Source organism: Mesocricetus auratus, unplaced genomic scaffold (genome assembly GCF_017639785.1).
Source record: "Mesocricetus auratus isolate SY011 unplaced genomic scaffold, BCM_Maur_2.0 Super-Scaffold_100006, whole genome shotgun sequence".
NCBI classification, from domain to species: Eukaryota; Metazoa; Chordata; class Mammalia; order Rodentia; family Cricetidae; genus Mesocricetus; species Mesocricetus auratus.
This window is the reverse complement of record NW_024429190.1, coordinates 97,354,161-97,369,949: the sequence shown is the minus strand read 5'-3', so window position 1 is coordinate 97,369,949 and position 15,789 is coordinate 97,354,161. Positions and strand designations below refer to the sequence as shown.

General features: G+C 41.2%; 1 protein-coding gene across 4 annotated transcripts in view; it reads right to left on the bottom strand.

Moving 5' to 3' along the window:
• Nucleotides 1-15,789, bottom strand: part of Shld2 (shieldin complex subunit 2) — an 84,015-nt gene that overhangs the window by 24,514 nt on the left and 43,712 nt on the right. For all 4 annotated transcript variants that reach the window (XM_040747702.1, XM_040747703.1, XM_021231539.2 and 1 more), the window contains 2 exons: nucleotides 6,519-8,033; nucleotides 3,035-3,142 (listed from right to left, as the gene is read on the bottom strand). In XM_040747702.1, the coding sequence (XP_040603636.1) occupies nucleotides 3,035-3,142; nucleotides 6,519-8,028 (1,618 nt within the window). In that variant the 5' untranslated portion in view covers nucleotides 8,029-8,033. The remainder of the gene's footprint in view (nucleotides 1-3,034; nucleotides 3,143-6,518; nucleotides 8,034-15,789) is intronic.

Genomic DNA, 15,789 nt, shown 5'->3' with positions numbered 1-15,789 from the left:
TGGTGAACAGACTGTTTTTTTATTAATTTTATATTTTGCTACCCATGGGATTCTTTTATTATTTGAATTAGTCTTATCTTTTATTTCCTGGGAAATTTCCTCCCATGTTGCATCAGAGGGTGCATAAAGAGACTTAATTGCACTGGGTAGAAAATCTAGTGTAGGTGAGCAGTTCCAAATGTGGACAGCCTTATCTTCTTCCTGACACTGTGAAGCACTAGAAGGGTTTCCCTTCTTTAAATTAGGTATTGGCAGGCTGAAGATGTAGTTGTGCTGACAGAATGCTTCTCCAGAAGTCACAGGCCCCTGCTTCAACCCGCAGAACGACATAACGCATGATACACATGAGGCCCAGGCAGAAGATGTGGACAACAGGACCAGAGGTGCGATTTTCTTATCTAATAGCTGGTGTGTTTAAATCTTACCTCTAATGAAGTCAACTTTAGCTACTGTCTTTCCCTAAAACTTTATAGAGCTAGAATTCCAAAAGACCTTTGGCTATCTTTGATTTGTTTCAATGATAATTTGTGCCTTAATTTTATTTTGTATATTTATATTTTATTTTTTTCTTGATCAAATTAATCAGCTGACTTATCTACTCTGGTTTATTATACTGTTTTACAATTCTCATTCTCATTAATTTCTGATTTATGTTATGATTTTATACTTTTGGGTTCCTATGGCTGTTTTGTAAATTTTCTGAGCTTGAAATTTTATTTCTATTCTTTCATTCTTATTGGTAGAAGTGTTTGGCTAAGAAATATTTGTCTGTTAACTGCTTTAAATATACCTTCTGTGTTCAAACATATACCATAGTTATTACTTCTGTAAAATTTTCTATCAATCTTTTAAATCCAAAATTCGTTTTATAATTTTCAAAATTTAAAACAGGACCTGTTTCCGGTTATGGTTAACTATTGAATTAGTTTTACAACACTTTGTAAGCATGGATGTTACACTTCTACCTGATGGAAGTTAATGTTTCTGAAAGTGCAGCCTGTTCTATATGACCTTATCTGCATACATACCTAATCTATGGAGTACATTAATTAGATCTTCTCTCTTTAATTATGTTTGTATATTAGAGCTGTTTTGAGCCATTAGGGAATGAGTTCTTCAATGAGTTGCAGTTCACATCTCCCAGAAGAGATTAAAGTTTTTTAAAAATAGAACGACAGTACAAGTTGACAAGGCAAGATAGAAACTGTAGAAGGTACTGCTGGTATGAATCCTATTTCATCTATTTCTGTGGTGACCGAATCCAGGGTGATGTACAAGCTAGGTCAGTGCTCTACCACTGCATCCCCAGCTTGTCTCTATTTACTAAGATGTATTACATAAAATTATACAAAGCAATGCGATGCCATGCGATGCTTTCATGCACACCATAAGTGTTCAATCAAGTTAAACAGGCCTACCTCCACACACACTTCTTGTTTATTTATAGCGAAAACACTTCAAGTACTTAATTCTAGCTTTGTTACAATATGTACTATTACCTGTAGTCCCTACTGTGCAACAGAACAGCACATATAATAATTTTTCTTACAGATACTCTAAGACATGACTCTAAGTACTATATTCCTACTAAGTAGTTGTATTTTTTTTTTATTTTGCCATGCTGGGGATCAACCCAGAGTCTCTGATTTTATCTACTTTTTTTTTTTGATAAGTATCATTGCCTAGGTTGGCCTCAACTTTATAAATTCTATATATTCTATATCAGCTTCCCAAATATTATTTCAGGCTATGATTTCAAGTATGTGATTCTCCATATGGCTTGCTTATGCATTCATTCATTCATTTTAAGGTGTTAGAGATCAAACACAAAGCCTTGCATAGAGTAGGCAAGCCCCTTGCGCTTCCAGTGTACTATACAGACCCCACAATGGGAAACAGTTTAGTAATGTCTTATAAAGACTATGTATGTAATTGGAATACAACCCAGGAATTACACCCTAGAAATCTGAGTCACAGAAATGAACATTTATGTTCACACAAAAATCTATACTATTAAAAGCCTCCATTGGGAAACAATTTAAATGTTCTTCAACAAGTAAATAATTATGCAAACAACAGTAGATTCATATTACAAAATGCTATTAAACACTAAGAGAAGTAACTCTTGATATATCAATGCTCACCAAAAAAGGCAGCTAGTGTTTCTCAGCAATGATAGAAAATGTTTCAAACTACATTTGTCTATGAATCAATAGGATTTTTAATTATCTCAAAGATTCAGAGGCTCAGATATTACACAGGTAAACTTCACAAATCTGTAAAATGACTGAGAACAATGTTTTCTTTTTTATATCTACATTTTTCTGTAGACATGGACCACAGCATCTCAGACAGAACTCATTAAATGCTAAGAACCACCACTCTGCAGACTCCTTAAGCAGAAAATGAAACACGAACCACAATACTTCCTGTGACTGATAACATATAAGTTCATCTTCTTTCTCTCTCTCTTCTAAGCACACAGCAGTCATCTGAGGCTGAGGCCCCCCTGCTTATCCCTACCACAATCATCTTTTAAAGTTCTATTTTCAGTTCTTTTTTAAAGACTGGGGTAGATAACAGGTTTAGCACTGGGTGGGGCCCTATGTTCAATCCTAGTAATACAAAAAATAAAATAAAAATAAATGAGTTCCAATTTCATCTTACAAATGAAAATGTTTAGAAAACATAATAATCATTTTACTGAAATCTTTCCTAATATATTTGTGTGCGGACTTACAGTGGATTTACAATAAGATAGCACCCCAATAATCCCACCGTATATCAAAGATATATTAAATATACCTAATCCACCATCTATCCCTGCTTAGCAACACAGCGCAATGTGAGGTCTCAGCGGTCTACCCTACAATCAGATGGCTGACCGTGAGCCATGGCTCTCAGCCAATGGCAGCATCACTAGTCCAGAAAAGATCAAATCCCAAAGTATGCTCATACTGGTTTATACCATCCTAAAGCCAAAAAGTCATGAACTGAAGCATCCTAAATTCAAGACATTCAAAATATGTCTTACATTTTTCAGGCCGGACATGAGAATAACTTCCAAGATTTAATAACTGACTGGTATATGTTGATTGGAGTACTGTCTCACCAATCCATTGGTCCTCATAAACAGTAACATCTAAAAACAGAACAAAACAAAATCTGGTCATGCCATGAACTCCTTTAGACTGTGAGCAACTAATCAAAGCAAAATATTATGCATACATTTCACATACTAGGCAACTAGAGTTCTGAGTTTGTGCCAGAAAGTTATACACATGACAACCAAAGAAAATACTACACTCCTCTACTGGGCTGCCCTCAGTAACAGAATTGGGTTATTCAGTTTCAAAGGGTGCCATTGTGGATGAGCATGCCTGAATTCAACACTATTTCACTAGGCCACAAGACAAGGTCATTTATGCACGGCATGCCAAAAATGAAACACGGTACAGATCCTTTATTAGTAGATTGAGAATCTATAATAGATGTGTTCATTGAGCTGTTCAGCTTGGTCACATATCATTGTGGCTTATCTCAAGAAAATATACCAGATATAAATATGATGGATCTGACTAAAGTAGCCCCCTTGATATATGGAGCTTACAGAATTCACATCATACATTCAACTAGATTGCTTTTAATGTTTTAGTCACATGGTGACAAGTACCATAGAAACACTGAACTGCACTGAGTAGTACTAGCAAACATCACAGTCATTAGTCTTCTGGAAGCTACAGCCCAGAATATCAGCAGTGGATCAGCATTTAATTTGACCAAGAGGAAAAAGCACACGATGATTGGTCATTCACAAAAGGCAAGGCAAAGATACAACTATCTTTCCTTAAAATGCTCAAAGTTAATAAGGAATGCTGTCAGAAAACAATGCTAGTAACTCCTTTCCTAGTTATTGGGCTGGCTGGGCTTACAGCAAGCCTAAATTCTGGTTCTTGTCTCATTAAAGAGCTATTGTATGGTGGGTTTGGGTTACAACTTTTTTCAGTCCTTTTTTTATTCTCTCAGTACATTGTCTCTTGGGATATACTTGGCACCCAGTTTCTAAATGTTCTGCTTAGGGAATGATGTTAAGTTTTTATTTGTCTTCTATTCCTAGCCAATAGTGGTATACTATTCTGCAATTCTGGAAAAATTTGAAAATCAGATCCAGGGATTTTTAAAGCTAAAGAAGAACAAAAGAAAAATTAATAGCTGAACAACAGAGACAAGATGTCTGGATTCCAGCATATTCTACAGTACCTGTATGATTCAGAAAGCAATGAGTTATAAACAATGAGGTACATCCAACTGCTGAAAGTGAAATTTAATCATCACTGCTCATGGGTGGGTAACTGTGTAGGTGTAAGCAACCACAGATACTTTATTCTACTTGGAATGATCTACTAGATGACTTATGATTGTATTTCTCACTGAGGACTTGTCTTACATTTGCTTCCTACTGCTATGACAAAGACCAGGGAAGAAAGGGTTTAACCCAGTCTTTCAGCTTACAGTTTTTCATTGAGGGAAGTTGGGCAGAAACTAGGGGGGCGGGAACTGAAGCAGAGACCAGGTGGAATACTGCTTACTGGCTTGCTCTCCACAGCTGACTCTCCACTGCTTTGTCCAGCCTGCTTTTTTATACAACCCAGGACCACCTGCTTAAGAATGGCACCATCCACAGTGGGCTGGGTCCTTCCACACCAATCCTTGTTGAAGAAAATGCCCCACAGGCCTACCTACAGGCCAGTCAGATGAGGGCATTTTCTGAACTTAAGCTCCCTCTTCTCTGGTGACTCTATAGTTTGTAATAAGTTGATAAAAATACTAACCAACACAGTACTTCACTGTGAAACCAGTTATATCACAGATGGATTTTAGACATCTGATATTCAAACTACCACATGTTCATCTTGGAATATACACATATACACACGTACATAGACACAGACACAGACACAGACACAGACACACACACACACACACACACACACACACACACACACCCCACACTTGAGACAGGGTCTCACTATGTAGTTCTGGCTGTGCTGGACCTCACTACATAGACCAAGCTGGGATCCGTCTGACTCTACCTCCTGACTGCTGGGATTAAAGGCATCAGCTACCATGACCAGCTGTTTTAGATACTGCCAAACAGCTTTTCATTTCATGTTGGTGACTATAATATTCGCATGTCAGATATAACAAATATCACATTCAAGTATTACTACAAACAAAAGAATGATGGGCTAGGGATGTAACTTAATGGCAGAGTATCTGCCTAGCACTGTGTGGCCCTAAATTCTTAGGGATTAAATGAAACAAAATTACTAGCATGCCAGTAATCTTAGTACTCAGGAAGCAGAAGCAGGATGACTAGCAGGAGTTTGAGACCAGCTTGGGCTATAGAGTAAGACTCTGCCTCAAAAAATAAAAAAGGAAGCAGGGCATGTTGGCACATGCCTTTGATCCTAGCTCTCGGGAGGCAGAGGCAGGTGATTTCTGAGGTTCGAGGTTAACCTGGTCTACAGAGAGTTCCAGAACAGCCAGGGCTATACAGAAAAAACCCTGTCTCAAAAGAAAGAGGGGGGGCATTCATTAAAACAATAATCTAACTGTGCTATAATAGAAAAAGAACAGTTAAATCAATTCCAGCAGTCACTTGATGTTACCTATTTGTAAACAACTGTGTGGATGTTGGGCTGTTTCTACTCACCTAGAAAAGGTCTATGAGAAGACCACGCAGTGAAATGACCTTGAGATAAAATGGCCTTGACTGAAAGTGGCCACAGCGCAGGTCCATTCGGTCTCCTCTTTACTGTTGGGGAAACCTAACTCCTTCAGTACCCGAATTCCAAATTTGTAAAGAGTCAGGGAGAGCAAGAATGCAAGGTCACCCTCAGCTGAATAGAACAGAAAACTCAAGGCCAGCCTGGGCTACATGAGACTGTTGCAAAACAGCAACCCAAAGGCCACCCACATCTGTGTCTGTTCCTTCAGTAAGGGTTTAATGTACACAGCATTACTGGAGTGAAGTGGCAGAAACACTGTCTTTTCGTAATAACACCTCGGATAAAGTAAAGGAGTTAATAGAAACCACATAGACATAAAAGGACCAAAAGACACCTGGCGGCGGTGGTGCGACTTTAAGCCCAGCACTCTGGAGGCAGGGCAGGAAGCGGATCACTGAGTTCGAGGCCAGTCTAGTCTACAGTTCCCGGACAGCCAGGGCTGCACCGAGAAACCCTGTCTCAAAACAAACAAGACAGCAAAAAGGAGCCCCATGATAGGACTTCAACTGTCACGTGATGGGTGATTATGAGAAACAACCAGGAAGGCTTCTCAAGGAGAAACGAATGGGAAGGCAGCACAGCACAAAGGGAACTAACGCCCACAGAAGCACACTCTACAAGGGGTCACACACAGGGAAAGCAAAACGCAAAGAAAGAGCCCTGGGAGACAAGAAACAGAAAACACGGCTTTACAAAGCAAGCTACCACTATACTTGATGACCTTACCTGTAAGCAAAATTATATCCCCAAGAAACACTGTAAGTGCCCAGAATGCAGCAGTCCTCCACAGAACAACTCTTTTCTTCATTTCTGACTGATCGATTACAACAACTGTTGCTAATGGCACTTTAGAACCAGAATTTGGTCCAGATTTTATGCTTATTTCCTTCACATGGTATGTGTTCAGTACCATAGCTAAGCAGTTATACTTCTGACTTTTAGAGTCACAATTTTTTATTAATGATATTTTTCTGATGGCCTTGCATTCAGACATGGTCCTCTGGGGCACTGCTGTGGCTAACTCTCCTGTTTTAGAATCCATCCTTGGTTTCTTGGACACTTGATGGGCTTCCAAAAGAGCTTTAGAATGATGGGAACTTTCGTTAGAGGACCAGCCTCTTTTAGCAGCACTTAGGTGGAAGGTACTTAGTTGGGAACACAGTATCCCTGAGTTACACCACTCAATGCAAACCTCATTTGGTGGCAGGTTTGCTTCATTGCTGAAAAGATCTTTCGAGCTTATATTGTCTTCAAGGCTTTTTCTAGGGTTTCTGTGAATGTGGCTGCTTTCTGATTCGGGACAAACAGGACTAAAAAGTTCCAAGGAATACACCTGGCTTGGCTCACTTCCAGATCCTTCTTCAGAATCTGCACTGGGCTTAACAAGATTATCTTCAGCCCGTATTCCTTCTGGACTTCCTGTAGGCTCCATCTCCATGTTTATAGTGCCTTTATTTACATAATCCTGCCCTTTATTATCCCCTTGAGTTAGAAAAGCACGCTGGCTGGAGGTCATTATACTGAGAAATTCAGTGTCAGTAGATATTTTCTGGTCTAAAGTCTTCCCACCTGTTCCCTGAGACTCTGGCTCACATCTTGTGCCAGAGGAAAAGATCTCCTGAATCTGTCTTTCACGTTCGGGCAGCACAGGACTTGTTCTCACAGTTTCTGGTCCTATATTAGTCTGCCCAGTACTACAGCCCAAATCCAATTCAGCGGCACATTTATGATCTAACGGAAACAAATCCGCTTGAAAGTTCTGAACGCAGGTGTTGAGCTGATTTTTAGATTGCTCATCTTTCTTCTTATTTTCACACTGAAGCTTTTGATTTTTTTCTTCTTCAGGTAAACGCTGACCTCCGTCCTTAAATTCACATATTTGCGCATCAGTCGTATCACTCCGACCTGAGGGGTTGATCTTCTGGGACTTTACACTATGTGCTTCAGAAGAGACGCAGCCATCTTCCACCTGCGCAGGCCCATCCACACAAGTTGTTAAAAGGTGACCACTGAGGAGATCTGGAGGGCCAACAGCTTCTGGGACTTGGTAGTCTTTCACATTTTTAAGCTCCTGGTTTTCAGCCTTCAGATCTAGAGACTGTTGTCTGCAAAAAAGCTGGATTTGTTCCCAGGAATTGGCAGTGGACATTAAGGAAGCTGTTCCCTGTGATATCGTCATTTTCAGAGGAGCAACTGGAGCGCCCCAGAAAATGTGAACTTGAGATCCTCGACTCATAATTTCTGATAAAAATAAAAATTTAAAAATTAATTTATTAGTATATTCTTCTATATGACAAAAACAAACCATTAATCAAAAACATGCAGTTTAGTTTGGTATGCTACTTAATTATAAAATTAATTTTAAAAATTACAAGAAAACCAGCCAGGCACCTTTAATCCTATCACTCTGGAGGCAGAGGTAGGCAGATCTCTGTGAGTTCAAGGCCAGCTTGGTTTACAGAACAAGCTCCAGGACAACCAAGGCTACACAGAGAGACCCTGTCTCAAAGAAGAAGAGGAGGAGGAAGAGGAAAAAGAGGAAGAGGAGAAAGTGAGGGAGAAAAGGGAAGGAGGAGAAGGAGGCAGTTCCTCCAGCTGCCTGCCGACGTAGATGCAGAACTCTTAGCACCCTGTCTGCCTGCATGCTGCCTCGCTGCCCGCCATGAGATAATGGACTGAAACTCTAAACTCACAGTCTTGGACCTGCACACACCAGGACAGGTCACTGCCAGGCCTTCTCCTACCCACCTTTCCCCATTGGCGTCCCCTGACCTGCGGCCCCCAGTCCCATCCCACCAAATCTCCCAGAGAGACCTGGAGGCAAACCGAGCCATCCAGCATCTGCCACCATTGCAGTCTTGGACCCTCATCCACCAGGACAGGTGAGTGCCAGGACAGGTGAGTGCCGGGCCATCTCCTGGCCACCTTTCCCTGTTGGAGTGCCCTGACCCTTGGCCCCAGACCTCTCCCGCCAGCGAATCCCCCAGAGAGACCTGGAGGCAGACCAAACCATCCAGCATCTGCCTGCACCCATGGGGAGAGAGTCTTGGACCTGTACTCACCAGGAGAGGGAGAGACCCCAGCTGCACCCACTGGAAGAAGGCATGGGAAGATGAGTATATAAGAACACAGTCAACAACAGAAAGATCAACATGACAACACCAGAGTCGAGGGACTCCACACCAACAAGACCTGAGCATCCCAACACAGATGAAACAGACAGAACGACCCTAAAAACAAGTTTATGAAAACGATAGAGGCCCTCAAAGAGGAAATGAGAAAATCCCTTAAAGACAAACAAAAAAAATGGAAGAAATCAACAAATCTCTTAAAGAAAGCAAGGAAAGCCAAGAAAAAAAACAATCAAACATATGAAGGAAATAATTCAAACAGTTTAAGACCTGGAAACTGAAATAGAGACAATAAAGAAAATACAAACTGGGGGAATGTTGGAAATAGAAAATCTGGGTAAATGATCAGGTACTACAGATGCAAGCATAACTTAGAGAATACAGGAGACAGAGAAATCAACAAGATAGGCAAACCTTTATCCAAACTAACCAAAAGGCAGAGAATGAACGTGCAAATTAACAAAATCAGAAATGAAAAGGGGGACATAACAATGGACACTGAGGAAATCCAGAGAATGATCAGGTCATACTTTGAAAACATGTACTCCTGGAATCGAATTGAACACCCTGATATTAACCCATACACGTATGAACATCTTATTTTTGACAAAGAAGCTAAAAATATACAATGGAAAAAAAGAAAGCATCTTCGACAAATGGTGCTGGCATAACTGGATACTGGCATGTAGAAGAATGCAGATAGATCCATGTCTATCTTCATGCACAAAACTTTAGTCCAAATGCATCAAAGACCTCAACATAAATCTAGCCACACTGAACCTGTTAAAAGATAAAGTGGGAGTCACCCTTGAACAAATTAGTACAGGAGACCGCTTCCTGAACATAACTCCAGTAGCACAGACACTAAGATCGACAATTAATAAATAGGACCTCCTGAAACTGAGAAACTTCTGTAAGGTAAAGGACACAGTCAGCAAGACCAAAAGGCAACCCACAAATTGGGAAAAGATATTCACTAACGCCACATCTGAAAGAGGGCTGACCTCCAAAATTTACAAAGAACTCAAGAAGCAAGTGTCCAAAACACCAAAGAATCCAATCAAAAAAGTGGGCTACAGCACTGCATAGAGAATTCTCAGTAGAGGAGACTAAAATGGCTGAGAGGCACTTGAGAAAGTGCTCAACATCCCTAGCCATCAGGAAAATGCAAATCAAAACAACTCTGAGATACCATCTCACTCCTGTCAGAATGGCTAAAATCAAAAACACCAACGACAGTTTATGCTGGAGAGGATGTGGAGAAAGAGGAACACACTACACTACTGGTGGGAGTGCTGACTTGTATAGCCACTTTGGAAATCAGTATGGAGATTCCGCAGGAAAATAGGAATCAGTCTACCACAAGACTCAGCAATTCCACTCTTAGGCATATACCCAAAGATGCACATTAATACAACAAGGATGTCTGTTCCACTACGTTCATAGCAGCATTATTTGTAATAGCCAGAACCTGGAAGCAACCTAGATGCCCCTCAACTGAAGAGTGGATAGAGAAAATGTGGTACATTTACACAATGGAGTACTATTCAGCGGGGGGGAAAAATGGGATCTTGAAATTTGCAGGCAAATGGATGACACTAGAAGAAACCACCCTGAGTGAGGTAACCCAGTCACAAAAAGAGAAACATGGTATGTACTCACTCATTCATGGATTTTAGACTTGAATCAGGGGGAGTGCCAGCATACAGTCCCACTGCCAGAGAGTCTGGGAAACAGAACCTTCATCCAGTGACTGATGAAAACAGAGGCAGATACCCACAGACAAACACTGAACTGAACTCCTGGAATCTAGTGTCAGAAAGAGGGAACTGATGGGCAAAGGAGTTAAGACTGGGCTGGTTTAACCCACAGAAACAGTTGACCTGAACAAGGGGGAGCTGTTGAACCCCAGATTGATGGCTGTGTGGAAAGCATGGGACTGACTATGAATGTTGGTGTCAGTGAGGGAGGCCTAGGTAATCTATGGGGCCATGGGTAGTACTTATCCCTGGCAAACAAATAGACTTTGAGTGCTCATGCCACAATATGGGAGGCTCTCTCAGCCAGGACTCTTGGGGGGAGGGCCTAGGCCCTGCCCTGGATGAAATGACAGTCACTGGAGATCTACAGTGGAGGGTCTCAACCTCCCTGGGGATCAGAGTGGAGATTGGGGGACCTGGTGGGGAGGGCAGGGGAGGAGGGGAGGGAGAGGGAGCTGGGATTGACATGTGAAACAAGATTGTTTCTAACCTAAATAAAAAATAATAATAATAGAGCCGGGCGTTGGTGGCGCACGCCTTTAATCCCAGCACTCGGGAGGCAGAGGCAGGCAGATCTCTGTGAGTTCGAGGCCAGCCTGGTCTACAAAGTGAGTTCCAGGACAGCCTCCAAAGCCACAGAGAAACCCTGTCTTGAAAAACCAAAATAATAATAATAATAATAATAATAATAATAAAAACTTCTCTTGACTACAAGGATCAAACTCAAAAAGAAAAAAAAAAAGATTAGAGTTAACTTCTTTGACCAAAAAAAAAAAGAAAACTTGTACTCCACAAAATTGGAAAATTTAAAGGAAATGGACAATTTTCTGGATAGATATCAATTACCAAAATTAAATCAAGAAGAGATAAGCAATTTAAATAGACCTAATGAAGTAGAAGCAATCATGAAAAGCCTCCCAACCAAAAAGAGCCCAGGGCCAGAATTTCAGTGCAAAATTCTACCAGAAATACAAAGAAGAGCTAATAACAGTACTCCTCAAAGTGTTCCACACAATAGAAGCAGAACAGTCATTGCCAAACTCTTTTTTTTTTTTTGAGGCTACATTTACCTTGGTACCCAAACTACACAAAAACACAACTAAGAAAGAGCACTACAGACCAATTTCCCTCATGAACATTGATGCAGAAATACTCAATAAAATACTGGCAAATTGAATCTAAGAACACATGAGAAAAATCATCCACCACAATGAAGTAGGCTTCATTCCAGAGATGCAGGGATGGTTCAACATACAAAAATCTGTCAATGTAATTCACCACATAAACAAACTCTCTCAGTAAGTTTTGAACCTCTTCTGAACTCAATTTCAAAAACAAAATAGAAGACTCAAACTGAAAGACAAAGAACAAGTTGGTTTGTTTTTTGTTTTGTTCGTTTCTCTGTGTAGCCTTGGCTGTCCTGGAAGTCACTCTGTAGACCATGCTGGTCTTGAACTTGCAGAGATATGTCTGTCTCTGACTCCTGAGTGCTGGGATTAAAATCATGCATCACCTGCCAGGCATGGTCTTAACGCAGTTCAGATGCTATATATCCTAGGATGACTTTGAATTCCTAATCTCTTCTACCTCCCAAATGCAGGGTTTGTAAGTGTGCATTACCATGCCCAGCTCCATCTTTTCTAAAATACAAACAAGCTCAAATCGATGGTAACAACTATATAATACATAAAAAGAAACTCATAATTTAAACTCTTTCCCATAAACTATAGCATCTGGTGTAAGTAAATCTGAGAAAACATCCTATTGGTTGGTAAAGAATCTTATCAATTGATCACTTGTTCATAACTGACTTAATTAAACAGATCTACTCCTAGAATTCACTAAAAAGCACTAATGAGTACAGTATGGAGGCAAAAGGCAGGTAAGGTTTTGAGCATGAGGCACTTTTGGACTGAATCATCACTTATTCTTATTACAAACTGGGGGTGGGGAAGATTATCTGAACGGTGGTCTTGTTTTAAATTCATTACCATTACTCCCAAAGTGAATCACAGCAATCCTGTCCCTGCCTACACAATAGCTTTTGAAATAATTCTTTTATATCTCTTCACTGTAAATTTCCAGCATCCCCTGTCCTCACATCTCACATACATCAGGTGACCATATTACCAATTTCTTTCACATTTACCAATATGACTCCATGGGATCTAACTTCCTGTTACTATGGCTGAGCTCTCACACTGTGTGTGTGTGTGTGTGTGTGTGTGTGTGTGTGTGTGTGTGTGTGTGTACAGAAGCACATGAAGAGGCCAGAGAGAGACACTTAGTATCCTCTACTGTTCTCCCCTTATTTTTCTAAACAGCTTCACTGAATCTGAAGTTTGTTGTTTATGCTAAACTGGCTAGCCAGTAAGCTCACAGGATCCACCTGTCTCGGCTCCCCCAGCATTAGGGTTACAGGCAGGCCATGTACAGCTTTTACATGAGTGTCTGGGGATCTGAACTCAGATCCTCTTGCTTGCAACAAAAAGAGGGGAGGGGATCTGACTCCAGCCAACTGAAATCTGGTACTTCTGTGCAAGACTAGCTCTTCGTCACATAGGAATCACATCCAGTCAGGCTGTATACTAATAACTGTGGAGCAAGATGGTGAGACACATGAAAATTAATTATATTAGTCTACTTTGTGCATGTTTGAAATATCAAAGAACTCGGGATATAAATTAGTGGCAAACACTTGCCTAGCATGAGTGACTCTTTGAGTTTTATCTGCAGTGCCACAGGGAGAGAGAGACAAGAGACAGAGAGACAACAGTGACAGAGAGACAGAGAGACAACAGAGAGAGAGAGAGAGAGCGAGCGAGCGAGAGAGAGAGAGAGAGAGAGAGAGAGAGAGAGAGAGAGAGAGAGAGATGGGGCAGGAAGGAATAAGAAACCCCTAAGTCTGACTGACTGACAGGGTCTTACCCTGTAGCCTGGAACTCACACTCCTCACACTCTAGGCTGGCCTCAGGCCCAAGGTGATTCTCCTACATTAGCCTCATCATGCTTGATTCTGCCTGTAATCCCAGCGCTCGTGAAAATCCTCCAACCTGAGGAATAACTGGCAACACATCAGAGTACATACAAGAGTGACGACAGGAGATTTTCTAGGCACACGTTCAAAGTAAACTAACAGCCCATGAAGAAAACAACAGAAAAGAAACATGGATACCTAGAGAGGCACTGTTATATTGCAGCAAAAATATACAACAAGAGATCCATATTAATATAAATGTGTTTTCTAAACACATAAACATTAATGGGAAATTCAACCTTAAGAACATATAACTTAGTCATACAATGGTGGTACAGGCAGGCAGGCAGGCAGGCAGATCTCTGAATTTGAGGCCAGCCTGGTCTACAGAATGAATTCCAGGGCAGCCAGGGCTACACAGAGAAACCCTGTCTCAAAAAAACAAACAAATCAAACAGCAACAACAAAAAGAAAGTCAAGAACATATCACTTAGCCAGGCATGGTAGCGCAAAGCAAACTGTTCATCCCAGCACCTGGGTGTCAGAAGCAGGCCTGACACAGCTGTGCCCCAGTTCTGGGGAGGTGAAGGTGCGCAGGTCCCTGAAGCTCTCTGGGCAACCCAGGTCCCACTGAGAGACCCTGTCTTAAAAGACAAGGTTGGCAACCTGTTTCATCCTTGGACCATGTGTGGTAGTTGTAATAAGAAATGTCCCCCATAGCCTCTCATATTTGACACCTGGTTCCCAGATGGCGGTGCTGTTTGGGGAGATGAAGCCTTGCCAGGAGAAGTGCTCTGAGAGTTTGTAGCCATTCCCAGTTCATTTCCTGCTTTGTATTTGCAGCGTAAGATGTGATTTCTCTTGATGGGCAGTGCTGACATAAGACTTTGATCCAAGCACTTGGAAAGGCAGAGGCAGGAGGATCTCTGTGAGTTTGAGGCCAGCCTGGTCTACAAAGTGAGTTCCAGGACAGCAGGACTGTTATACAGAGAAACCCTGTCTGAAAAAAAATTAGAAAGAAAAGGATCAAAATTGGCTCGGTAGAGTAGCACACATTTGTATCCTACTACTTGGAGACAAAAACAGCACAGGGCCTCTTAAGTTTGAGGAGAACCGGGGGCTACAAAGCTAGATTCTCCAAAAGATCCCAAAGGACCAAGGTGACCGTTCTAAATACTTCTGTGTTTAAGTTTTTACGACATCTGACTAATGCATTATTTTCATAATGCCAGTTCTTTTTCATTTGATGATTCCGGCATTGCTGTCAGTCTTCAGACAGAATATAATGTCCCTTGAGAGCTTGTTTGAAGTTCGAGCAGGACAGCACAGCTATCTGTATACCCTGACCAAAGACCAGTCCTCCTCTATTCCGGGAAGGTCGTTCTCTTCAACCTAGCACACAGCTTCCGGAGGGACGCACATGGAGCGGTGAGGGAGGAAGGGGACACCTGCCTAGCCAGTCAGATCAGCCAAATCAACCCTGGCCATCAGTGGGGGTGACAGATGTCACAGCCAGTCCCAAGAATATAGAACAATAGTCCTATTGCTAATATTTAAAATTAAAGTTGAGAACAATGACGGCCGCTATTAAAGTTTATCTGCTAAAGGCCTAGAGAGATGGCTCAATGGTTAAGAATGCATATTGCTCTTTTAGGGGACCCAAGTTTGGTTCCCAACACCCATATCAGGTGGCTCACCCTAGGCTAATTCTACTTCCACAGGATCCTCCTAGGCAGCCCACGCCTTCTAGTGCATGTACACAAACACACACACACACACACACACACACACACACAGACACACAAACACACAATGAATCTTTTTAAAAAGTGTGTTTAAGGAAAGTATTGGGAGCTAAATTAATATATTACAATTTCAAATAGCTTATAGCTTGCAATAGTGAAGTACTGTGAAGACAAAGTTAGAGCAGTTTTAGGTGTCACACCATAACTCACTGGAAATCAAAGAACTAAGCATTCCTGTATAGATTTCATAGCCCACTCTCATTTAACCTCATAAAAATAACTTACATATGCAATAACTGATATACTAGGTTTTTCTAATTTATATGACATTAATTAGATTCACCACAAGGAGGCCCCAAACAGCACTCCAAAAACCTTCAAAAT